This window comes from Glarea lozoyensis (assembly GCF_000409485.1).
Source record: "Glarea lozoyensis ATCC 20868 chromosome Unknown GLAREA2, whole genome shotgun sequence".
Lineage (NCBI taxonomy): Eukaryota > Fungi > Ascomycota > Leotiomycetes > Helotiales > Helotiaceae > Glarea > Glarea lozoyensis.
In genome coordinates, this window is record NW_007360994.1 from 2,480,543 (window position 1) to 2,505,351 (window position 24,809).

Here is a 24,809-nt window from a genome sequence, read left to right on the forward strand (position 1 = left end):
GCCTTCGACGACATGATTATCACGTGATCCAAGTACGAATCGCAAGAAGCGTGTACAGTTGATAGCAACTGCCTACTGTTTCCTGTACCACAAACGAGCATTTCACCGATAAAGAAAATCTGACTAATCTAAAAAGTAACCTAAATTTTCAAATCAATGTTAGAGGTTTAAAAGCTACGAACTTATTCCGGTCCAAGGACGATGATACGTCTTCTAAATTTTGTCTTCATAGATTTTTTTTAGCCAACTGAGCACCGTAAAATTCTTAACCTAAAAAGCATTTCTTCGAATCTAGTTGGTTAAATTCACCATGCGTAACTCACACCCATACACATCCGTAAGTGAGGATGGAAAAGAAGAATGTAATTCACAAATCATCCACGCACGGAAAAGATATCAATATTTAAAGAAGCACAGCTCCGCTTTTCTTCTTCTTCCTCTCACGCTTTTCACCCGCTTTCATTCAGATTCAGGTTCCAACTTGCTCCACAACTCACAGCTCTACTCTACAAACAACTTCGTTATTCGCATCAGTCGCCTGATGCGCATATACAAGTATATCTGCGCAATATTGACGCTTGCTTTCATCGCTTTTGCGACCCCCATTGCAAAGAAAGCTGAGGTCTTGTCCGATCGACTGGCTGATGAGCATAATACTACCCTCTCATTGCTTACTCCTCGTAACAAGGTAGTGTTACACCCTATAATTGCGAGAATAATACAACTGACTCGATCTAAGACGGTGTTCACTGTTGTAGAGACAATGGTAGAGGCTAGACTTATCGAGATATTCATCTTTTCGACAACGCGCGTGAACAGCTGTGAGCTAAAATTCATGAAAATCAAGGTAGTACGGTCATTAATATAGTTGCGCTCTAGAAAGCAAACTGCAAATGGATATGTTGTTCCAGCCAAGTCTTGTCGTTCGCCGTACGGCTGCTGGAAGGGTGCTATCATCGAGGTCTGCAACGATGTAAGTACTGTAACTAGAAACCTAACTAGCTAGTAATGATTATAATGATTACTGGATCGCTCCAAACGCGAGATATGTCCGCAGCTATACCGATGATATCATCAGAACATGCGAGACCTTTGGGTACCAGGTATGTGGACAGGAGTTCGACACGGACAAATACAATGTTATTATGCGGGGATGCTAGGAGAAGATGACAAAGCGGGCTTGTGAGCAGCTATTACGCTTGCAGTACCGCGAAGTGACTCGGGTTATGACAATTAGTAGACCAGAGTGTTACACGGCTACTAGACACTTCTCGCACCATTACAATAATTTTAATTGACAACCAGCATCTGATATTTCAAGTTTACGTTAGATCTTTGGTTTAAGCACCATGCAAGTTTCCTTGTTACTTTCAAGTGAAATCCTTCGTAGCTTTAATATTTACACTCCATACCAACAGCCCATCAGCTTCAAAGCCGTACACAGGCAACGTAGGATCTGTGCGGTATGCTGGAAAGACCATTAAGCAGATTCGAATATGAGCAACTTGGGAGAGGTAGATGAACCAAGGGGAACGGCAATTGTCTTGATTGTGTGAGTTAGTTGGAGTACCAGAAGTAGAACGTGGCATATGATGTTGAGATGTGTCAAGGGTGAGAGCGAAAGTCGAAGAAACACATTCAAGTATCGTTTGAGCACATGTCGGTGGTCCATCTCGTTGGAGATAACATGCAAGTTGTAGACTGAGGTCTTGTTGGTTGGGACCTTTTGCAGAATCTCTGTTGGCCGGGGCGTAGCAGACGCTCGCTTTCACCTTAAAATAAGCCAAGCTTGCAACGAAACCATGCTTGCCTAACGGCAAAGTTCTGTCCGTTTCGACAGTCTGTTTCAGATTGCAATCACATATGCGTATGATGTGTACGTAGAAATAATATGCAGTGACGGGGAGTGGCAGCTTAACGCCGAATACCAGAGCAACAACTCGGACTGTTGAAGGGAGTGAGTCCTGCTAACGCCGAAAAGATGTACTCCAAACGTAAAACCATACGTATAGGATATCATGTGACTATCCCACTCTCAGTCGATTAAGTAGACCTCAAGAAGTCATCCAACCCACCAAGAAACCCGCTATCTGTGTCTCTCTCTCGGAACACTTCAACATCTTTGCACGTCACCAATGATGGCGCATCAAACACACCATATAACGCACTCACACTCAAATACTCATTTGAGATGGGACAAAACTCTTGCACCTGTTCTGACGGTATCCTCTGGGGATGAGATTACTCTTGATCTTCCCGATGGTGGTGGAAACCAATTCGATGCACATAGTACAAGCGAGTCCATCTCCACGTTTGATGTCTCAAAAGCGGATCCTGCAGTCGGGCCTGTCTTTGTCAAGGACGCTCAGCCTGGAGATGTTTTAAAGGTGGAGTTTTTGTCATTGCAACCTGCAGCCTATGGCTGGACAGCAATACTACCCGGAAGCATGAACTTCGGTCTGCTTTCAGATGAATTTCATGAGCAGCGACTGAAGATATGGGACTTGGAAACCCATGCGAAGGACGGTTATGCTGTATTCAAGGAGGGGATACACATTCCCATTCGACCATTTCTTGGTGTTGTCGGTATAGCTAGAGAAGAGGCTGGCGAGTGGAGCACCATACCTCCATACGACACTGGTGGGAACATCGACTGCAAATATATCGTGGAAGGAAGCTGTTTGTATCTTTCCGTAAAGGTAGAAGGTGCGCTGTTCAGCTGTGGAGATGGACATGCTGCGCAAGGAGACGGAGAAGTCTGCGGGACTGCAATTGAGACTCAGATGAAGGCCAAAATGAGATTGAGTGTTGAGAAGAACAAGCCGTGGGTGAAAAGTCCACACTACGAGACAAGCGGAGTGAAGGCGAAGGTGTGGGATAGTAAAGGGGAGTACGCCGTCTTGGGTATTGACGCGGATTTGAGGGAAGCGAGTAGGAAAGCGATCCGGGGGATGATTGAATGGTTGAGCGGAGAGAAGGGGCTGACCAGGGAGGAGGGCTACATGTTAGCAAGTGTGGCTGGCGATATGAAAATCGTTGAAGCCGTTGACATGCCCCACTATGCGGTGGCATGCAGCATGCCTCTAAATATTTTTGTAGGTTCCATTGGAAAGTAGAGCCACCACGATAGCTTCATAACTGACGTAAATGCAATCCTCAAGCTTTGTTTTAACTTTCAAGTAATGTCTTTTCCCCAGAAGTGTCTGTCAAATCTTGTGCTTCAACTTCTCTTGTAATCGGAGATACAATTCCTTGTAGCTCTGAACAGTCGCCGAAAGCCGATTTCTAGACTGTATCGTCGCGCTGTATCTCTCTCGAATTGCTAGTCGCGTCCCAGCGCCAGCCCTCTATATATAAAACTATTTCGGTTTTTGAACTCTTGAAACGTAACTCGTGATTCTCTCGATCTCGTCCGCCTCATGTTGCCTATTCTCATTCCATGATTGATGGAAAATTCGACGGTATCACAACGACACAATATCTCGTAGGTCGTGGCGGTTGTATGACGCAGCCAAATGGAGCTCTAGGTACCCCGAAGCCCTCGACATTTCATTTTGTAGGTAAAGCGCAGTTTGGAAGGGCGGGAAACGTCGAACGTGTGGCGTCATGTGGTGACGGTCATGATTTTGTCGTTTTGCTGCATACCGCACCTTAACCATATCGTCTTTAAGCTTTTTGGAATTCCGGGGAAGAGTTAAAAAGCGGGCATAAGGTCACATGATGAAGTCAATATGGATCGGCCAATGGAGTGTTTAATTTAATTGTCAAGTCAAGCTTGCCTTTACCTGGACATGTTAATTATCGTAACCCTTTAGGTAAACTGCAAAAATACCTCGCTGGACACTGACTTCAAAGTCACGTGAGATAGCCACAGGTGACGTGATGGGCAGAGAGCCGACGTGTGCCAGTCAACAACCGCGACGAAAACAGCAAACGCCATGCTGTCGTCCGCGCGTTGTTTCGAGCACCCAACCTGATATCGCTATGGATGAGAATGCCCCTGAAATTGATCAGGATGTCGTTCTTCAAAAGTCCGCCAAAGGAGACTTACCAGGCTTCGAAGGACGGCTCAGATCATTTCTCTGGAATTCTGGTGGGCAAGAAGTCAGACGTCATGTGAGGATTCGGGACACAGATTCCCTCGTAGCTGTGGTTTGTCTGCGCACAACACCCATAAATGGACCACTATTGATACAATGGTTTACAGCTTGAGCAATTCCAGGAGCAGCCTCAACTCCTCGATCCCTACCTCCAAAAAATCGTCCCTCCTCTCGCCGAAGCATTTATCCAATGTCTCCAGTATCCACCCACCTCTTTGGAATCATCAGCTATTTCTCACCTCTTGACGCCGCTCTCTGCTGCCATATGCCGTCTTCTATACACATTCTGCAAGATCCGTGGGGAAAAGGTAATTGTACGTTTCCTAAGTACAGAGACGAAACATCTCGAACTACTTCTCTCAGCAATCGAAGGAGGCATCTACGTTGACGATAGCTCCGAGGCGGCGAAGCGTGCTTGGACCTGGGAAGAAAGATATGCGACGCTTCTGTGGCTGTCACAACTTTTGTTGGCCCCATTTGATCTCGAGTCCATATCTTCGGCTTCCTTTGGCGAGGACGAGCTCGGAGAAGTCCTTTCTGGCTCTGAAGTGGCATGGCCCGCGAATACCCCAACCGTTTCTCAGCGTGTCATTTCTCTTGCATTTCGTCATTTGTCTTCTTCTGGTAGGGAGAGAGAAGCTGCTAAGCTTCTTCTTGTACGTATTGCCCTGCGTCCCGACATGCAGAAAATTGGTATTCTCGATGTATTGGTGCAGTGGGCTACAAAAGCTCTGTCCGACACGTCTCAAACACTCCAACCAGTCCATCGCTATATTGGAATTCTGTCGTTTTTAGCTGGCTTGCTTAGTTCTTCGACTGGTACCAATGAAATGAATCGGTATCTATATGACATATTCCGTCTTGTGGAGCAAATACAGCCTGATAGTGGACCTATCTTCGCGAGCATTCATGAATCCGCCGTCGCGCGGAAAAACATTATTAAGATATACCGCGGTGTTGCGATTCTTCTTCTTCGCACCAGCTTGGACGAACAAGCGTTTGAAATCATGCAAGGCGCTATTGTTGCCCTTCTTGGCTTCCTAGGAGATGAGTCCACTCCAGTCAGACTTGCTGCGAGCAAGGCGCTCAGCATGGTAGTTCCCAAGCTTGACTCCGATATGTCTGTGCAAGTTGTGCAAGCTATTGTTGACGAATTGGAAAACGGAATATCATGGCATAAGACTGAGCAGCGTACCGAATTCTCGGACTCTCAGAAATATAGTTTTACAGATGCCAATGTTCTTCTCTGGCATGGGCATATACTTACTCTGTCTCAACTACTATATCGTCGTGCTATCTCAGTAAAAGAAATCTCCTCCGTCTTAGACTATGTTGTCGCAGGACTCTCATTTGAAAAGCGGGATGTTTCTGGTCTTTCCGTTGGCACCAGTGTTAGAGACGCAGCGTGTTTCGGCGTGTGGGCACTCGCACGGAGATATACAACAGTTGAATTGAAGGAAGTCCATCTAAGCTGTCCTCATTCCAAAGCATATCGTACTCATTCTCGTGTGCTGGCTGGGACATCACCGGCGCCTATTGTGCAACAACTGGCAATCGAGCTCATCGTTTCCGCCAGTCTGGATCCTGCGGGAAACATTCGCCGAGGCTCATCCGCAGCGCTTCAAGAACTTGTAGGCCGCCATCCCGATGCGATCGCAAATGGAATCAGTTTGGTCCAAGTAATCGATTATCATGCGGTCGCTCGTCGATCGACCGCTCTACGGGAAGTAGCTTTCAGCGCCGCTGGCCTCAGCCACCTCTACTTTGACGCGGTTGTTTCAGCATTGCTTGGTTGGCGAGGCATTCGTGACGCGAGTGCCGCTGTAAGAAGAGATGTTGCGAATGTCTTCGGCCAACTTACATGGAGTCGGGTTCCAGTGATGAATGGCCTGGCGATATCTGAAAATATAGAGGCGCCTATCAAGCAAGTTCTTGGACGATATCTCAAATTGCCAGCAAGAGAGCTGAATGAGCGTCACGGCCTACTGCTCTGCGCAGCTTCTGCCATCTCTGGTTTTAGTGTTGATCAGAAAGTTATGAAATCTTTATTACAGACAGGCGATGGTCTTGAGATTTCGACGCTTGTTCAAACGATTGTAGCGCAAGTCGGAGATCTTCTGATAGCTGTAAATTCAAGCTTGAAAGAGCGAAAGCCGACAGATCTGCTCGCCGAGTCTGTTAGCAGTTTGATTGTCTCTGTATTACCTCTGATTCGTGCCAGCACTTGTCTTCGTCGTTGGAAAGCCGTCGGCACTCCGACTAATAGTGTGAACGATATTGAGAGGGAGGATGGGATTTTCGAACTGTGCGACACGCCCACGTGGCCTCCAGAGAAGATTTACAGTCCCGCTCGATCTCTGTCGAGTATGCAAACCGCGATCGATGGCGGATACTTTGAAGAAAGTAGTATTGTAGTTGTTGCTGGTCAGTTGCTGGCACAATTCCTCAATTTGATGGAACAAGAAACTATTGAGATTGTTGCTAGAACCTGTGCGAACTATATATTCTTGTTAGATAAGTCTGAACGACGAGTACTTGTAGAAAGCTGGGTTGAAGGTCTGCGTATCCGTGGCAGTGGTGGGCGATATGTCGATGGGAACATTATTACGCAAACGCTATTTTACATCCTACCAGTCCTTGGGGCTTCCGAACACGTGCAGCCAGGATCTCTCACACTCCAGGAGCTCGTGATAAACGAGCTAAGATGGAAATGGGCAACAATCAAAACTACCGACAACCGAGTATGGCTTCTAAGATGTCTGAGACATACCCACGCTCTACAGATGTTTGCATATACATTCACTGCCTGGATTGAAGATGGCCTTAATGACTACACCATCAATAGTCAAGGTGATATAGGTCGGCATGTGCGTATCGAGGCTTTAAAAACTGCGGCTGCTCTTGGAACTTCGTATGATAGCTTTGCAAGTGATGAAAATCTAGAAGTTTATCGCGATCTATTTGGGTTGATACTGAGATCTGCGGCAGAGAAGAATGATAGCGTTCGACAGGCAGCTAAGCAAGCGTTGGTGCTTGGGATTCCGACCAGGTCAGTCGTCTGTTCCCCCGTTCCTGACCCCACTGACCTTTGTAGCTTTGAATACTCTGCCGTGTTTGTTGACCTGTCACCAAAATCACAACTGTATTTTGAGATACTCTTGAAGCTACCGAGTTTAGATTTGAAATCAGCAGACAAGACATGGCTCCTCCTCATGCAGGGCTACGTTACTTCAGCCCATGCTGGCTCTGAAGACATCATCAACGCGAGCAGAGCAGCAATTGCATCAGTCTGCGCTCAAGATCCGGTTAGAGCAATTGACTCCATGAGCGATGCATTATGGAAGCTTCTTCGAGACAAAATTGGTAATGACCGAATCATCGTTTCATTACTAGAAGTCATCTCCTTTCTTTTCGATGCGGCTGTCATCCACCAGCTCGAAAACAGGTTCGCCATTCCCTCTTAACATTCTCATCCCACTAACCACCCTCACAGTCCCACCACGCAACCTCCATTCGAAAAACGCCTCCTCACGCTCTGCGCACTCGTCCAACAAGCTCACTACAAATCCAACGAAGTCCGTCGTATCGAAGCGGCGGTCAGGATTTACGGCAGTCTAGCGGAAAGTTGTCCGCCGGCCCTGAAGAAGTTGGAGTCGATGCTCCTCCATCCGTTTCCGAAGATTAGGGATGCGGTTGTGGAGGAGATGTGGGCGCTTTATGGGGTGGGGAAGGGATTGGATTGGGGGAAGGCGGGGAAGGGGGATGTTGAGGCGTTGGTGAAAAAAGTTGAAGTTAGCAGGGCTGGTGGGGTGGAGGGGGGGAAGGAGAGGGGGTGGGTGCATCGATAGTTGGGGGGAAGGGCGGGCAAAACTTGTTTGTTTTGTTGATAGTGTTCCATGGGTACCCATCTGCGAGCATCACTGTGCAAAAAGTAGAGTATATCATACGGAGTGGGAGTGATAGTCATAGTAAAGTGGCACACCTGATAATCATGTAGACCTACAATTAGCAACAAATGTTCACTGACGGCTCAGACGATTTCTAATATCTTAAGCTCCTTTTCCGCTATATTTGACCATAATTTAAGTTGACACAATAAGTAGGAGGCGCTGTTACTTCTCTCTTGCTGCATGTGAGCCAGCATCTATTTATTCGGGGTCATGTGACTTGACGCAGCACAAATCCCAAAATACAATTGCAACCGCGGGATCTTTTACATTGAAATACAACAACGTCTCTTCTACCACACGTTCCTTTCAACACACATTTGCGATTGCAAAATTGAATCGCCCGCTCAGTCTACGACCTTGTACGTTTTCTTCGTCGTCCCAGCTCTCAATGCCCACCAATGCAAGCAACTATCGGCAAAACACCGAAAACATGCATTTCAACCTTCGGCCATTGTCCACGCCATCGCGATGAGTTTTCTTCTACGAAAATGGGGTTTCTGGGGTGGAGAAGGAGAAGGCATCTTGAAAGAGACCGATGAGAATCACAAGATATTAGCATCAATGCGGATTATACGAACACGACCAAGGCCTGGACTCGGATCCACTATAATTTGCCATTCACGCAGCTATGGACCAGTTAGATCTGAAATTGCTAGCGGCATTCAGCAAATGCCGTCCGAGATGAGGGTTGCATGGCATGATTGACTCTCCATGGTATCGAAGATGGCAATTGGAGAGTTACAATCATACCGCCGGCACAACTAACGCTAAAAGGTCGATTGATGACCTCATTTCCTAGACTTCAGCGGAACCCGCGGCTGTAGCTCGTTGGAAAACATTCAACAACCACGAAGGTCGCATCAAACGGCACTATATTGCATTTACCATCTTCGACGCGCCTCTATCGATTTACGATGGCTGTTACACATTCTAGTCTTCAGCAGATGATGGACGAGATGGCAGAGGACAAATCAGTGGCTTCCTTGGAGAAGACGAGCAGCATCAAGGTTGACCATCGAACCACCCGCTCCTTCGCCAACGCAGCTCTACAGATATTCATTCGCCGTATCGCGTTTCTTCTGATGAAACAAAAGCTCCCTCAACCCGAAGGATCACCGCAACTGAAGCCACATAGATACGCAGACGAACGAACTCCGGTGGTCGAGGAAAAAGTAGGAGACATGTGGACATACAGGTTTATAAACGACTGCGCGGGAATGGATCGCCCAAAGGCTTCGCATACGTTATGCTACTTTGCTGGTGGAAGCTTCACGTCTCCAGCTGCTAAAGAACACTGGCTTCTATGTTCGGAGCTTGCAGTCAAACTTCCTGCATACCGAGTGCTACTTGTTAGCTATCCTTTGGCGCCAAACCAGCCGGCCGAGAAGGCACTACCGGCACTTCACCGATTCTACCATACTCTGGAGGCGCAATGTGTGAAGGACAAGACTTGGTTGACTTTTGCTGGGGATTCCTCTGGCGGAAATGTTGCTTTGACACTGGGACTATATGCCGCCTCGTCATATCTAAACTCCAACAAGAGAGACACTTGTCGACTTCGCAACGTCTTTGTGATATCTCCACCCACCGACTTCCGAAATGAAAACCCCGCCATTGACGAAGTAGCCCGGCAAGATCCGCTACTGAGCAGGAAGACTATCGACGACGCTGCGAATGCATGGCGAGGTGATTGGCCTGCGGCAGAACCACAGGTGTCTCCTATATTTGCAGACTTGAGTCTTTTCAGATCTGCCCATATCAAAGTGGACGGGGTTGTAGCTGGATATGATGTGCTGGGTCCGGATGCGACTGTATTTCGAAAGCGTCTAGCTGAGGTTGGGGTCCGTGGTGACTGGCTAGAATGGGATAAGCAAGTGCACTGCTTCCCTTTGATGTGGTCATACCATATCAAGGAAGGCAAGGCCGGGAAAGACTGGTGTCTGGACGTCCTTCAAAGAAACGCTCACTTTGTCGATCGCTCTGATACAGGAATACCATGATCTGGCCAAAATTACACTGGAAGAAAACTTGCCTCGACTGCGGCCAAGTCTTGTTCGAGCTGTGGACAATCCATGTCCTAACAAGGTGTCATTATTCCAGCGGTTATGAAAGATGGCCTCGGAGAGCTGATGAGAAAGCGGAACCGTATCCGCAAAAATTCATTGGTCTAATCACGGCGAATATGACCGGGACCATTGCTAATGATGTTCTCATCATATAGCTCGAAACACTTTAGCACTCCCCCGGCCAGACTGGCTACTACATGTCCATCCATAGGACTTTTCCCGGACTGGCCAATACAAGCCAATTTACACCGAGCTGCACGTACCCTTCTCAGCCTCTGTGAAGAGTTTCTTCGAATCCTAAATTGGAATCACGATGCCTTATCCAATTGCCGAAATAGACGGGTTGCTTGGAATAGCATGCAAGTGTCGGAACAGATAGGTTGTTTGCTCGTTCCAAGTGGTTTTGAAACTACTTCCCGGATCTTACCTTGGACCCTGCGCCTTAAAATGTACAGAGGCCTACTTTGGAGTTTCGGTCAGACATTTTCCTCCTATTATTCGCAGTGTTGTTTTGTCTTTCCATTGAGACTGACTCGATGTTGAGATATCGACACCTCAGTGTGGCTGTTGAACGGAGGCTCCGCACGATTGTTAATTCGGATCGTTTCGGTCCCGCGACAAGGGCGTTTGTTGTATCTGCAGGCCATCTGCATCGCGTCTGACTATCCAATCAGCACACTCATTTGGCGTCATATTTTCAAGGATTTGGCGGCTACTCATCACTCTTTAGCCGCAAGCCTCAGCTGTCAGGGGTCGTATCACCAGCCATCAGCCACACGAACTCTTGTTATATCCATCTCACGTAACACGTTTTCCTCCCGAACCGTTGGATGCAGCCGGCCCGGAATCTCGATTTACCATCTCCAGCCACTTTGTGCTATTTTGTGTGCATTTCTCCCATATACGACACTCATGTAGTTACCCACGTTCTGGCACGGACTCGTTCAGCCCTAGGAAGATCTGACGTTTTGTCTGATCTGGCCAATCTCATGATGGGAAAGCTTCACTGCCTGACGTTGGTTACGGGGGTGCCAATCTGTTTGTGCCTCGTGGTTGCTGACTTGATATCAAGCTGCTTCAGACCAATGGGGCCGGTTGAGATAGATATGAATATATACATCATCACTTCCGGCATATACCTTACAGCTAATCAATTTCGTTTACCAAAGATCATTGTTTGTTTATTATCATGCGCCCTCTCACTGTTGACACTGGAAAATCGAAAAAGATAATAGAAACTATGGATTCTGGAAGTGAGCAGCGAGCGCCACAGGTCTGTTCGCATTGCAAAAGCATCAAGAAGGGTTGCGACAAAAGACTTCCGAGTTGCAGTCAATGTCTTAAGTAAGTGAATACTCAGTTACACTTAGCCATAACTCCGACGTCTTGTTCGACTGCCGTTGTTGATGTGAACTGACGATAAATAGACGTCGAGCTGTTTGTAGATATGGAGAACCATCGGAGCCCAGGAGATACGGCGATGAAGTAGCCAACTCGATACCGGCCATAGATTCGTCAAGTTCCCCTTCGACATGGACATCGATTCCTAGACCAGTGCTTGGTCGTTTGAACCCAAGCATGAGAGTCTCGATATTACTAATGAATTCAATGTCCGAAATGATTCAGGCCAGTGTCCTCGAGCCTAATGTCTCACAGTCAGTTATATCAACGGACGCTATTTTTCAATCACAAGTTTACCATATCATTCGAGCCGATGACCATTATATTGAAGATGTTGTAAATCGCTATTTTAATGGTGTTCACACTTGGATACCCATCATATCGAGAAAGAGATTTGTAGATCGATTCCGAATCCAGAATATCATACCCACTGCGGATTTTTCGATACTACTACTGGTTATGCGGCTTTTGGCACAATTCCCTTCACCGGATCCCGACATCGATCAGGAACGGGAAATACTATATCTGGCTACAAAGACGCTATTTACTCAGGTCCAACCATTTGTTCCAATATCACTGGCATTGGTCCAAGCTGGTATTTTACTTTCTCGTTATGAACAAGCACATGGAATGATTGATGCCGCTTATATTACTTGTGGTACGGCTTCGCGTATGGCATTTACTTTGAATCTTCACAACGCTGGTTGTTCGACGGCCTTACAGGGGAGTGATAATTGGTTAGACGAGGAGCAGGCTCTTTCAACGTGGTGGGGACTTGTGATATGTGACAGGTAGCACCTCAACACCTCCATGGTGAATCAAAAGCTGACTTATTAGGACTATTGCATATGATAGTCGAATGGAGGGACGTCCACTAGCAACGCGGTCCATACGAGAAGAAGAATATCTTCCCTTGGAAGCTGAAGAAATGGCAGGCACCGCTCCAGTTATGTCGCCTCGATATCGATACTTCGTTTCCGCAACCACACTCCTAAACATCGGTACCTTTGGCCGCGAATGTCAATCAACCTACATCCTAGAAAAAGCGCAAACCGCAATTCAAGATCCCAACTTCAACCAAGACAAACTTATGACCCTAGGTCTCGAAATGCAAAGTCTCCTCAGCACCGTCATGAACCAAACGGCAGGCCGCTGGGGTCCCTACCACGGAGCCACTAAAAACTTAATACTGTAAGTCCCCTCCCCATCTCCCCCACAACCTTCCAGACTAACATATCCAGCGGCATGTACACCCTCCACTGCGCAGCCCTCAAATCCGAGTCCATTCGCCACGCAGAAACCGTCAAAGCAACTCTCGACACCGTAACAAGAATGGTCATCGACATCGCGCGCGCTTTCAATGCATCGTCCGCTGACTGCGATCTCGAGACTCTGGCACCGACTATTGCGCATATTGTGAGATGCGCGCAGCAGCATATTGCTACATGTACAGATCCGAGGATTGAGCGTTGGTTAAGGGATTTTGAGGCCTTGAGACGGATGTTGGGGTTTTTTGCCGGGAGGTGGTTGGGTGCTGGTGAGTTTCACTTCCTTTCTCTTTTTGTTTGGGGGATTGAGTTTGTTTCATTTGGGATGAGGCTAATGGTTTGAAGCGCATGAATTGAGGGTAATTAATCAGACTGCGGATTCGGTGCTATCAAGGAGATAGATGTGGGTATATCTGGGCTGGTCCCTATTTAGGTTGCGACGGTTCTGGAATCTGGTATTTCAGTTGCTCTCATCTTACATTTTATCGGTGCATTCACGACGGTCCTTTACGATACCCAAAATCATAGATTTGTTGTTGGGAAGTACGGTTGATCCGATACTTGCCTAGTCTGCGAGTTTCGCGTTTGTCGTGCATAGATTGCATATAGATTTAATAGAATGTTTTATGGAGCATTTACACTGTGGCTGGCATTTATATGGAAAAGTAATGTCTTTAGATGCGGCAGAATGCGATGGTTTATATTTTAAGTTTAAATGCGTTGTGAGTTTTGAAATTTATTTATCGTACTGGGCTGGTTTTGTTTGATTGTGAGTTGGTGTTTCGTGTTTAATTCATATTGAATTAGCTACCGTGTCTGTAAGACTCATTTCACATATCCGAAACAGAAGACGACCTTTAGCATTATTTAAATCATTCAAATCGTTTCCTTTTCAACTCTTCCAGTGCCTCCCAGCATATCTCCTCGTACCTCGTTCTTAATCCCAATCACCACCCTTCCCCATCAATCATTTCCCCTCGCCATTCCCCAAGAACTCCCCCCTCCCAATGATTACGGATCCCCTGCAACCACCTCAGCCACACGGCACCCACCCTTCCCGATTCACTTCGGCTACTACCGAGGGCGTGTTACCCGCGCGTGCGGCCGGCGTATCACGGTTGAGGTGGGCGGCTGTTTTGGGTGATTATCTTTGTGGCGCTTGGGTGGGTGGCTTGTGTGAGTGTTTGTTGGGTGCAGGTTGGGTGGTGTGGGTGAGGTATGTGGGTGATGTGGGAGGGTTTTGTGGGAGGTGCTTATTTGTGGCGTTTGGGTGGTTGTGGCACGATGGGGAGGTGTGATGTTGGTGGTGGTTTGGAACGTGTGATTTCGTGTGGGAGGTTGTGTTGGTGATAGATAGAATGGGTTAGGGGATGGGATGGGGGATATTTTTGGAGGAACGAGAGAGGTGGGGTTGGGATGGGGGGACAGAAGGAGAGGGAGAAACGCGCGGTCCTTGTAGACGCTTCTTTCGAGGGGTGTGGCTGGCGGGCAAGTTGGGTGCTCACGCGTGACGTGAATATGAGATTCTTGATAAGAGCTTGCGATAGTTGCAACAGGTAAGTCTTCAGGATTCGTAGTAGTTTGACATCTTGAGTTGTCCGTGTTTTGCCAACTGAGATTTGGGAGGAAGAGTTATGTCGAGGGATAATTATTGTCGAGGGATAATTATCAGAAACGGCTGACGCTAGGGGGCAACCTGAACTCGACGGTTATTAGTTAGGAGTTTCGTGACATATATAAAAGTTTGTAGTTTATTAGAGTTGAAGTATGAAATCAGAGCAAAATGATTGAAGGAAGAGGAACTCATTTGTCAGAGACAGTCGGGTCACGTTACCTGATTGATCGATTTGACCCCTGAAATAAGCGGATATCACCTGATAGTTTTGTTGTTATGTTACCTCTACGCCTTGGAAGCTTTTGATAGTTATTTAGCTTATTCAAAGTTTGAAAACAGTTGGAAGATTAACTTGCGGATGATTTGTGAAAGGTAAAAACTTTTGCTCTCACTTCTGATCACAGTTTCCTTGACTGGTCCTCTTGAAGGCGAACGTCACATGATATGTTGGTTGGTTTTCGCGACGCGATCTGATACCTGGGTACTCCTGACCAGTCCATCATCATGAATTATCTAAAATTTTGTCAAATATTGGCTCTCGAAGACGATCTTATCACCAGGCATATCGTCGTTGAGTAAAATGTATCGCCGCACGCTCCTTAGAAACGCGATATCACGACCGTTGACACGCCCCTTGTGTGGTGTTGCAAGATCACACGTTGGCTTCTTGCCAAAAGCTAGCGATTCACCTAACAAGCACAGATGGCTGCAAAATTATGCAACAAGGAGATTTTCTAGTAATCAAAAAATGATAACAACGGATTCCGGGACCGTCAGACCCAGTACTAGTAATTCAAGAATGGATGCCAAGCTCCGAGGGGATTATCATATCATACGAGAAAATATGACTTGTGATGAGCTTCATGATTCTGTGTGGGGATTTGTAGTAAGTACTGGTCTTTGTCAATATCTCATTATAATTTGATTGACAAGATTAGATTTATCGGTGTGTGCAAGGCAACGATCATGCCTGGAATAGCATTCTAGAGCAGATTCAGATCCTTATCAAGGAGCATCTTGTAGATGGGCCTTGTGAAGATATCTTAAAACATCATGATCTTCATGTTATAGACGACAAATCATTGTAGTAAGTCAGGGCATCACAGTTATGATATTGACGACGATGCGTGTTCTGATTACAGTCATTAGTGGAGCATCAATTGATCAGGTCAGAAAACATTTCCAGGACTGGGTCCCTCAGAGCTTGGAGGCTAGACTCCAAACGGACACTCATGTACAATTTCAGACGTCAGCTACTTAAGCGTAGATACAACGCCTAGGTACAAGTATTGTCTCATGGTCGACCAGATATGTCTTGAATCATGGGAACATATGCAGAATTTATGGCCTGTGGTAAAATTGATTAACCCGGACTGGGAATACTATTTAACCCCTGAAGAATTGCTACAAGAGGTGCACCCACCATATCATGACGGCATTACTGAACACTACGAGGAGGATGTCGGGTGGATGTACATGCAGCTTATATCTTACATGGAGAAGTATGAGCTTTTCCATGACAACGACTGGTTTGACATGTACGTGAGGCCGCCATATATAGACTTTTCAGAGGATGAGAATACTATGGTAGGGCATTGGACGAAAGGAAGGATTTACCAGTTGGGTGGCTCTTCAACTTTAGACAGAGTCAAGACGTAAAGTCTCGTTCAATTTGCTGTTAGCAGACATTAGACAAGCAGGTGCGTAAAAAACTAGGGAATGATCATGTAGTAACTCTACCTTTCGTGGAGGGCTATTTATGGACAGTTCTGCAACATGTCAAGGCTTTACATGTGTTCTTGGGAACGTGATAAAATAGCCCTTAGCCTCAGCCTAACCAACACAATCGACTGCGCATGTCAAGCTTTTCGAGTAACGTTAAGTGTGGACTATCGCAGATTAACATTGGTCGACTGCCTCTGTCAGTTCGCACGCCCACAATAGCTGTTTAATGAATTCAACGGGTTTCGATATCTTTCATCGTCAAAGCCTCGGACGACATGGAACGCATTAGACGACATTCACAACATCAACGGAGCACAATATTGGCCATTCAAATAGGATGACTTAATTAAACATTATTATTTTCTCTACTCCGGTCTCAAAGGGAAAGGCAGAAACCGGTGAGTTCGCGCTACGAGCTCTGAGTAATCTTTCTCATTTTCGATAGTCAGAATTCCATGCCGAATCAAAAAGTCGATCAACACCATAACACACATGGGCTTGTAGTTGCCTGCGACAATGTTTTCTTGTACCTCCGTGGCAGTCATCAGTCGAAATTCCTCCACCTCTGCATCAGCTGGCTGTAGCACGGTTTCCCTGTCAATTTCCATATCGTAAACAAATTTTACAGATGGCTCCAACAACCCTTCTCCGGCATCCTCAACATGGTATTCCATGACACAGCCTGTGGCTTTTGCGCGGAGTCTCGTCAGTTCTGGGGACAGACTAGCCTCTTCAGCTGCCTCTTTGACCAAACATTCAAACGGCTCAACCCCAGCAGGAACTCCTCCCGCCACACTGCTGTCCAATTTTCCTGGGTTCTTTTTTGTGGTCATGGAGCGTTTTGGAACCCAAAGAAGTATCTCTCCGTCTGGGGATCGAGTATACACAGTCATGTGAACACCAGTCGTAGTAATTCCGAAAAGTCCTGCTCCAGCTCGTTCGATTTTAAGGTCCAATTTGGCCCCCAAGATTCGATATTCCTCGTTACGCCAACCATTCAGGCACTTGAAGATTTTGTCTCCGCGAGCACTCAGGAGTAAATCAGCAATTGCCTGGTTGGCATCAGTGAGTGAACTTTTGAGCAAAGTGACTCTTCTCGGATCAGAGCTGTCGTCGATACGGAAATCCGAGTTCCACGGCATCGCTTGCACTACAAAATCTGGGATATATCCATGAGCGCGCGAGTCATTCGCAAGATGAAATTCCCATAGACGACCAACATATTGGTCATAAGATTTTGAACCATGGTAGGGAAAGCTGTATTTCAATTATCAATATCAGTTCCACATGGACAGAAATAACATACTTGTCAATTTCATTGACGACGTCGAGAAGAGACTTCATGCTGACAAACTTGTTGCTAGGATCCTAGTACGCAGTCTATAAAGGGAATTCAAATTGTATGAGCGGTAAACTTGTTTTTGACAAAAGGGAGGATCGAATCGTCAAAAGGGCGAGCAAAGAGGCATCCAATGCGATGTTACATCCTTACGTCTCACTTGCAGGAGACTCGCTTCAGGTACAGATGCGGAGTGAGAAACAACCTTATAATTAACCGCTATTCGCTAGTCATGGCTGCATAATCTCATGCATGTGCGAACTGCGCTCATTTTCCCCAAAGGTTCTGCTTGCGGCGCAGTGTATACATCATTCGAGTAATAGACCAACGTTGAGCAGCAATCGCAGGGTTCCGGATCCTGCACTTCGTGTGCCACCCAATTGTGATACCTTGGAAGTTGTATCATCTTGGACAAATGTAACTCACACTTTCAGGCTACGCAAGCAACATCCTCCCCGACGTCCGTCAATCCAAAAGCTATATGTGCGTACCAAATTCGCAGTGCGTCAAGGTACGTAAAAATTCCCTTCCTCATTCATGCCAATAAAACAAAATGGCTTTGCTTACTCTTCATAGCTTGGCGGAAGGTTTACTTTTTCATCATTGTACCAGCAACACGTGAATCCCGAGCATCTCAAACATTGCACTTAGATCTTCTGGGCTTTCTATTGTAAATTGATCAAAATTGCGCGACACAAATTTGCTTACTTTGTTTACTTGGTCTCAGGATATCATACTTCCAGCTGAGTATTCAGAGCAGGGTACTCTCATCATCCCTACAATTGTAAATTATCCGAGACATGTATATTGTAGGATTACGCATTCTGCAAGTGCTCTTGGACATAACTCTAACGTGGTAGATCTTTGCTTGTAGCAAGCATTCCATTTTCCGGCTTACGGACGACATACGTGCCGTTCCTCTGCTGCTATCCTATAACAAGCAGCCGTGTCTCGCCAGCGATGTGATTTCGTTCCGAAGGAAACCCCTTTTCCAAGGCAATCTTCACAAAATCTTCCTACGAATAACGAAATCAAAATGATCACCACATCAACTCTTCTGTCGCCCTTCTTATCGCTGTTGCCCAGCAAAGATGTGCAAGTCAGTATCGATGCCGTTCGGGAAAATTCGGACGAATCGTTGCCTCTGTTAAATGTAAGTCACTATTCTGGATACAGCCATGCATAAAGTGCGAGTTGTTCGGGAAAATCTTGCCGCTCAATCCGCATTTCATGAGCAACCCCAGGAATTCAAGCATTCCAAGTCAAGAGTGTATTATTTACCATCGTAAGTTCTTACTGCTAACGCTATTCAGGTAACCAAATCTATGACCGCCGACCCGCAGTCACATACCATGGGGGATAAACTTATACCCTACGTGGCCCCAAAGATCCATTCTTGCATTCAAACAAATACCTTTTCTTCGATCTTTGTCATTGGAGAGCATCTACGCTCACATCCTGCCCTTATCACCAGTAATGAGAAAGCTGATAAGCCGTTCAACTGGCAGCGTCCAACTGCTTCCATTATAAAACGTCCAGAAGGTGACGTTCTTCAACTCAACGTTCTTCCTGGGCCAGCGTACGTGGAGCACTATGCAGCGCTACTTTCAACCTACTTCGCTTCCAAGGCATTCACCGGATCTAGTATGCCGTCTGTGTACTACCAACTTCCTTCAAGTGATGCTGCTATCAATTTGTTTGCTGCTTCAAATCTGCGTCATCTGGGACCAGTTGACTTTGCGATCATAGGCTATGTTGACTCACTCCACAACTCTACGGGCCCAGGCGAATGGGACACAGCTACACAGACTTTGGATGGAGAAGAACCACCTCTGTTCGCATGGAAGAAACGTGTGCTTCCCGACAAGTCAGTCGTGGCATTTGTGGGATGCACAGCGTGCTACTGGGGAGACATTGGAGGCCAATTGATCCGTTCGCTAAGCGAATTGAATGGAGTTCGAGAAGCCATTTACGTAGGCAAACTCGGAACTTTGAATGAGCGATATCTTCCGAATTCAGTTTTGGCAACTGGATCTTCCAGTATTTTTATGGATGGTGGAGTAGTGGAGTGGGACAGCATTCTGAAGCGCGCAGTACAAGGATCCAGTATAGTGAAAGATGGTGTTCACCTGACTGTACCGACTACCATTTACGAAACCAAAGAGTGGGCAAGAGAGATGAAGACAAAAGGAGACTGGGTAGATCCAGAAATTGGTAACATGGCCCGCATCAGTAAAGAGAAAGGAGTTGGCTTTGGATTCTTGCATGTGGTCACCGATAATCTTTCCAGGGAGGGCCTTGAAGGCTTGGTAAATGAGAGGAAATCAACAATCGTGGCCGCTCGAAAGGAGTTGCTGTGTGAGGTGGAGATTGTGTTGGAAAGATATTTTGAGGAGAAGATGAATATCGTATAGACTTCGCAAGTGGGACCGCTAAGTATGCAGATATGCTATCCAACCACCTAGCGATGTTGATGTTTACTGATTTATGCTTTTCTTTTTCATTATGGAACAAACTTTTAGATCTATGTCTAGATAAATGTAGCAGCTAGAGTAGATTGAAGAAATTTCACTTTTATTTATGCTTTTCTACTTCATCTAGAAGCCTTTTAGTTGCGGTAAGCTGACATCTTCCCCAACACTGTTTATCTTTTTTTCCCCCTTTCATTGTCACTTACACTAAGAATTTGAAATCACAGCTACACTAAAGTTCATTCAGACTCATTGGGACTTCAAGCTTCATGCGGCATGAAAGGATAATTTTTGCCACACAGCTGCCAACTCTTCTATCGTACCAATCCCTTCAATGCAAGAAGTCTGTTGATTATTTAAACTCAGTGGAATTTCCGAAAACTTTCAATTTACTGCGAAAATGGGATTTGCAACGATTTGGAATCAATCACCGCCCCGATCGTTATGTTGGCCAATCACGTGGAACCAACACTTCAACCAACTGACCAGATGTGAAAAAGACTCAAGTCTGCATCTTGGTGCACATTAAAAGTTTTCAGCATTCTGTTCACTTCCCTTGTCGAAATGTCACTGCAAGCAAAAGACATCCCTCCGAAGCTAACAAGCTCTTTTACTCCACCAGTGTCTAGATTCCAATCTCAAATCAGCCCTGACCCCTCAGCGGAATTTTGCTCGGAGATTGGGCGTTATGTAAGTACTCAACTATTTAATCGATAATCTGGAATTACTTCGTCTCCATTACTCAAATGACACTGGCCTGTATGAATACTCACGCTAAGCAAATTCCACAGGCCCTGTATATCCATCTTGGGTGTCCTTGGGCACATCGAACAAATATAGTATACCGCCTCAAACAACTGCAGGAGATAGTGGACCTTAGTGTTGTATCTATCCATCGAGGTGGTACCAATGGCTGGACGTACGATAGTACGGGAGGATCTGAAACCATTGACCACGTGGAAGGTTTTCACAACTTCCGAGAAATGTACGAAAAGGCGGATCCTGAATATGAAGGGAGTTACTCTGTCCCGGTGCTCTGGGATCGGAAAAGTAAGACAATCGTCAACAACGATAGTGTACAGATCATGCGAATTTTATCCTACTCTTTTGACGAATTCCTTGCCCCCGAGATGAGAGAAATCAACAAGCCTGCCGGAGGATTGCGGCCAGTGAGTCTGGCTGGCGAAATCGACCATCTTGGAGACAGTATTGAATCCGATGTCAATTGGGGAACATACAAATGTGGTATGGCACAAACGCAGGAAGATTATGATTTGGCAATGGAACTGTTGTTCGTCAAATTTGAGGAACTTGAAGGCAGACTCGAGGACAGAAAGTACTTGTTTGGAGATCATATCACAGAGACAGATATCAGGTAGGTCTTTCCACTAAAGTATAAAATAACTAAAGTCACTACCCTCTCATATCATCGCTACTTGCTCGCTAATCTACACTTTACAGACTTTTCCCTACGGTGATTCGTTTCGACATGGCATACTATACTATATTCAACTGTAATTGGAAACAAATTCGACACGACTATCCAAATCTGCACCGTTGGCTAAGACACATTTACTATGAAGTCGATTGCGAGACTAAAGATGCATTCAGAAGTACAACCCACTTTGAAATAGTGAGTCAAATGTTCTTTTCCCGCTTAGCCATCCAATTCTGTGTGTCATGCTAACACGATACCGTAGTTCATGGAAGGCTATGCATTATCAGCTATGAGAATGAAACTTGTACCATGGGGGCCTGCGGTTCCGATAATGCCGTTGGATGCCTAGGAAGAATTATGATGACACGAAGAGTAACTTAGTATACATCTGCATGAAAACGAGTTTTCTAAATACGCAAAAAACGTTAAATCGTCGATCTTCAACTTTAGGTTAGTCTCAACTCTCACAAAATTGTAAAGAGAGCAAGATCGGATCATGATCCTTGATATTAGTCCTCTAACTCACTAAGTTCATAAACTTGCCATGCGCTGCCGAGAAATTTCAAGTCACACCATATCCCTTGTTGAGTACGCAGCACACCCAACAATACCGTTGGCTCGGAATTTACTGTATCGTCGGCTGTCATGGTCGCACTGTATATCCCCGCTCCTTCCTAATATACACGACACAGTCTTGAAAATTCAATTTTCTTCTAGCTTGCAAACAACCAAAACTTTCAAGCTAATAATTTAGTTACTATAAACTTATATTTCGATATTTTGAAGTGCGATGACTATATAGGGTCTAGAAGAGGCAGAGAACTTTAAGTAGAACAATCGGGTCGATCTAGATCTGTACCCTAGTCTAGTGAACACATAACGCTTACAAATTAGTGCATTTTTGGCGAGTATTCTAATGTTATATTGGTTGCAAAAGGGTTTACCAGCACTTGATCCACAAACAAATCACTGAGACAATCCCCGCTCTCTGTTTACGAAGTCCATTCGTGCATCGTTCTTAGGTAACCGGAGAAACGCCTTCTCATATTCCCCCGACCCCTCACTTCTCTAAACTCTGCAAGAATTCATGCAAGTGCCTGTTTACATCTCTCGCGGTGTCAGCCTGCATGAAGTGCCTCGAAGGTACGGTCCTAACGGTCAGGAACGGAATGTACGGCACAGTGTTGTTGAGCTGGATGCTGGGGATAGCGATAGGGTCGTTATCGCCGACGATGAGTAAGGAGCGCTTGGTGACAATTGGGGAAGTCGAGAGTTTCAGAGCTTGTAAAAGTTAGTGTTTCGAGCTTGAGTGGATAGGCGCAAAATCTAATACATTGAACGTAGTATTGGAAAAGAGAGATCGATAAAGAGCACGCGTCAACTAACCTTGTTCATCAGCAGTGTTGTAACCGCGCATCATTGCACGATACCACTTGAATGGGCCATCCATACCGCCTTGCGCCTGCAAAATAGTGCGCCATTGTGCAAGTGTGGTGTCGGTCAGGAATTCATTCTGGAAGGGGATGCGGCCATCTGCGTGCAACCAGCGCTCTAGGGCCCCTACTTCTGTGATGTTTGGAGCCCAAGTGATATCGGTGCCGTAGGCAATGTTGTAAAGAGCGTCGAGCTGCACATAGGAGTTGAGCTGTTAGTATCTTTACTTTGCTTTTGTGTATAATGGTCTTCAATCTTCATGGCTTAAATGGAATTCGGACTCACGTGCTTGTCTGTGACAACGGCCGCATCGTCGCGTTCGTTAAAGTACCAGTACCCGAGGAGCGGGTATCCGAATGCAGCGAGGGTGGCCTCGTTTGTAGCGTCCACGAAATCACGGGTGAGGTCGGCGCCAGGTACGGAGTAGCCCAACGTGAGAAACACAAGGGCACTAAGGCGGTTGGGATGGTAGTGCTGGAGGCGTGAGAGGAGGGCGGAGCCACTAGATAGTCGGTGATTAAGGGGCTGTAGCTTCTAAGAAGGTTATCTAGTTTCCTAGATATACTCAACTTACATGTTATGCCCGATCCCTATAACCTGATCGAGTTCTTCACATTCGAGCAATTCGTCCATCTCAGATGCTGTTCGTTTGAATGTAAATGACTCCAAGTCATTGGGATTGTCCGTTCCACCAGTTCCTATCATATCGGGAGCGATGATACCGTAGCCATGCCGAGTGAAGTATTCGATCTGATTCACCCACGAATAGGATGTCTCAGGCCAGCCGTGCAGGAACAAGAGTGTAGGTAAAGAAGAGTTGAATGGAGCCTTAAAGACGTAGCGATATGTGTGTCCCGAACGGAGTTGTACGCTCCTAACGAGATTTGCATAGCTTGTGTATTTGATATCTGTCTAGGAAGGCTGGTAATCTTTCACGGTGGAAGAGAGATGGAGGGATAAATATACAGTGTCAGGATTTAGGTTGATCTTGCACGATGAGCTCTGTTCGGTTGCTTGAGCCTTTTAAAATGTTAGTGAAACAGGAGATGAATATTATGAATGGAAAAATACCATTGCGAAAGTAGCTGACAAAAAGAGTAGCCGCGGTGCAATTGAGAAAGAAATATTATCTAATGCGAGTGTAATGTAGATATGATACTTACCTGAGAGGATTTGAGTACTATCCCGTCTAAGTGTCGTTCCGTTTAAATCATGGCTGTCAATTGTTGACATCGATGTATCTACACAGTGCAAAATAGATCGTTAATGAAATCTTAGTACAAAAAAGCAACGACATATTGTTTATCTCCGATACATGGCATTCTTCATTACGTGAGCTCGTGTTTTAGTTGTTCCAATCCCTTCCGCTACGCGATTAGTAAACAGGGTTGAGATGCGGTGAACTCATTTAATAAGCCGCATTGTCCGAGCAGACACTCTATTAACCAGATTTCATTTCTTCCAAGAAAGTCAATGACTGAGCTAGTCTCTTTTTCGACATCATATTAACAGCCGGTGGGGCTGGTAGATGGTTTTTGAGTAGTGTTTTGAAGACCTGTGATTACTGATCTTGTAAAGTTCAGCCGCCATGCCAGCCGCAACCTAACTAGACCAAGTCGGCGTACGGGTCCTCTGCCGACCAAAGCTTCCCCTAGAAACCCACTGTGGATGATTTCTTCAAGCATAGAGAGTTCAGGACTCAGGAGACGACGCGAAACATATCTTGGGTCAATTAAAGGTTCATTGCTTTGAAATGCAAGATGGCTTCGGCTTTTAGACCTTTATTGCTCATCATTACTACCAGATTGTAGGATCACTTCGGTGTTAAAAACATACTTAGAGAATTCGGGTCGATTTTAGTGGGTGAGAATCGGCCTTGTCACCATAGCACAGTCCAAAGTGTGAGGGGCGATAGAAGCTGCAATTTAAGATTCCAGTGCACCCACTCCCATGTATCCATCTATCCGCGTAGAGAGTTATTGTAGATGCTAGAGACAGACAT

General features: G+C 45.9%; 8 protein-coding genes across 8 annotated transcripts; 6 read left to right on the top strand and 2 right to left on the bottom strand.

The window, feature by feature from the left end:
* Positions 1-2,138: 2,138 nt before the first annotated feature.
* GLAREA_04141 (Acetamidase/Formamidase-like protein) lies at positions 2,139-3,116 on the top strand (the record flags this gene model as incomplete). The annotated part of the gene is made up of 1 exon (XM_008084394.1): positions 2,139-3,116. One exon carries the CDS (start codon positions 2,139-2,141, stop codon positions 3,114-3,116), a length of 978 nt encoding a protein of 325 aa, XP_008082585.1.
* An 868-nt stretch (positions 3,117-3,984) lies between these two features.
* GLAREA_04142 (ARM repeat-containing protein) lies at positions 3,985-7,948 on the top strand (the record flags this gene model as incomplete). The annotated part of the gene is made up of 4 exons (XM_008084395.1): positions 3,985-4,152; positions 4,208-7,149; positions 7,195-7,545; positions 7,594-7,948. The coding sequence occupies 4 exons, from the start codon at positions 3,985-3,987 to the stop codon at positions 7,946-7,948; spliced, it is 3,816 nt and encodes a 1,271-aa protein (XP_008082586.1).
* A 1,016-nt stretch (positions 7,949-8,964) lies between these two features.
* GLAREA_04143 (alpha/beta-Hydrolase) lies at positions 8,965-10,050 on the top strand (the record flags this gene model as incomplete). Its single annotated transcript, XM_008084396.1, has 1 exon — positions 8,965-10,050. The coding sequence occupies one exon, from the start codon at positions 8,965-8,967 to the stop codon at positions 10,048-10,050; it is 1,086 nt and encodes a 361-aa protein (XP_008082587.1).
* Positions 10,051-11,305: 1,255 nt separating this feature from the next.
* On the top strand, positions 11,306-13,186 carry GLAREA_04144 (Zn2/Cys6 DNA-binding protein; the record flags this gene model as incomplete). The annotated part of the gene is made up of 5 exons (XM_008084397.1): positions 11,306-11,460; positions 11,544-12,308; positions 12,355-12,708; positions 12,759-13,054; positions 13,131-13,186. 5 exons carry the CDS (start codon positions 11,306-11,308, stop codon positions 13,184-13,186), a joined length of 1,626 nt encoding a protein of 541 aa, XP_008082588.1.
* A 3,304-nt stretch (positions 13,187-16,490) lies between these two features.
* On the bottom strand, positions 16,491-17,469 carry GLAREA_04145 (Nudix; the record flags this gene model as incomplete). Its single annotated transcript, XM_008084398.1, has 2 exons — positions 16,491-17,382; positions 17,432-17,469. The coding sequence occupies 2 exons, from the start codon at positions 17,467-17,469 to the stop codon at positions 16,491-16,493; spliced, it is 930 nt and encodes a 309-aa protein (XP_008082589.1).
* Positions 17,470-18,500: 1,031 nt separating this feature from the next.
* Positions 18,501-19,878, top strand: GLAREA_04146 (uncharacterized protein; the record flags this gene model as incomplete). Its single annotated transcript, XM_008084399.1, has 2 exons — positions 18,501-18,617; positions 18,778-19,878. 2 exons carry the CDS (start codon positions 18,501-18,503, stop codon positions 19,876-19,878), a joined length of 1,218 nt encoding a protein of 405 aa, XP_008082590.1.
* Positions 19,879-20,499: 621 nt separating this feature from the next.
* Positions 20,500-21,722, top strand: GLAREA_04147 (Glutathione S-transferase (GST), C-terminal; the record flags this gene model as incomplete). Its single annotated transcript, XM_008084400.1, has 4 exons — positions 20,500-20,625; positions 20,727-21,310; positions 21,397-21,568; positions 21,636-21,722. 4 exons carry the CDS (start codon positions 20,500-20,502, stop codon positions 21,720-21,722), a joined length of 969 nt encoding a protein of 322 aa, XP_008082591.1.
* A 711-nt stretch (positions 21,723-22,433) lies between these two features.
* GLAREA_04148 (alpha/beta-Hydrolase) lies at positions 22,434-24,040 on the bottom strand (the record flags this gene model as incomplete). Its single annotated transcript, XM_008084401.1, has 6 exons — positions 22,434-22,654; positions 22,760-23,000; positions 23,093-23,309; positions 23,382-23,719; positions 23,774-23,827; positions 23,879-24,040. 6 exons carry the CDS (start codon positions 24,038-24,040, stop codon positions 22,434-22,436), a joined length of 1,233 nt encoding a protein of 410 aa, XP_008082592.1.
* Between the last annotated feature and the right edge of the window lie 769 nt (positions 24,041-24,809).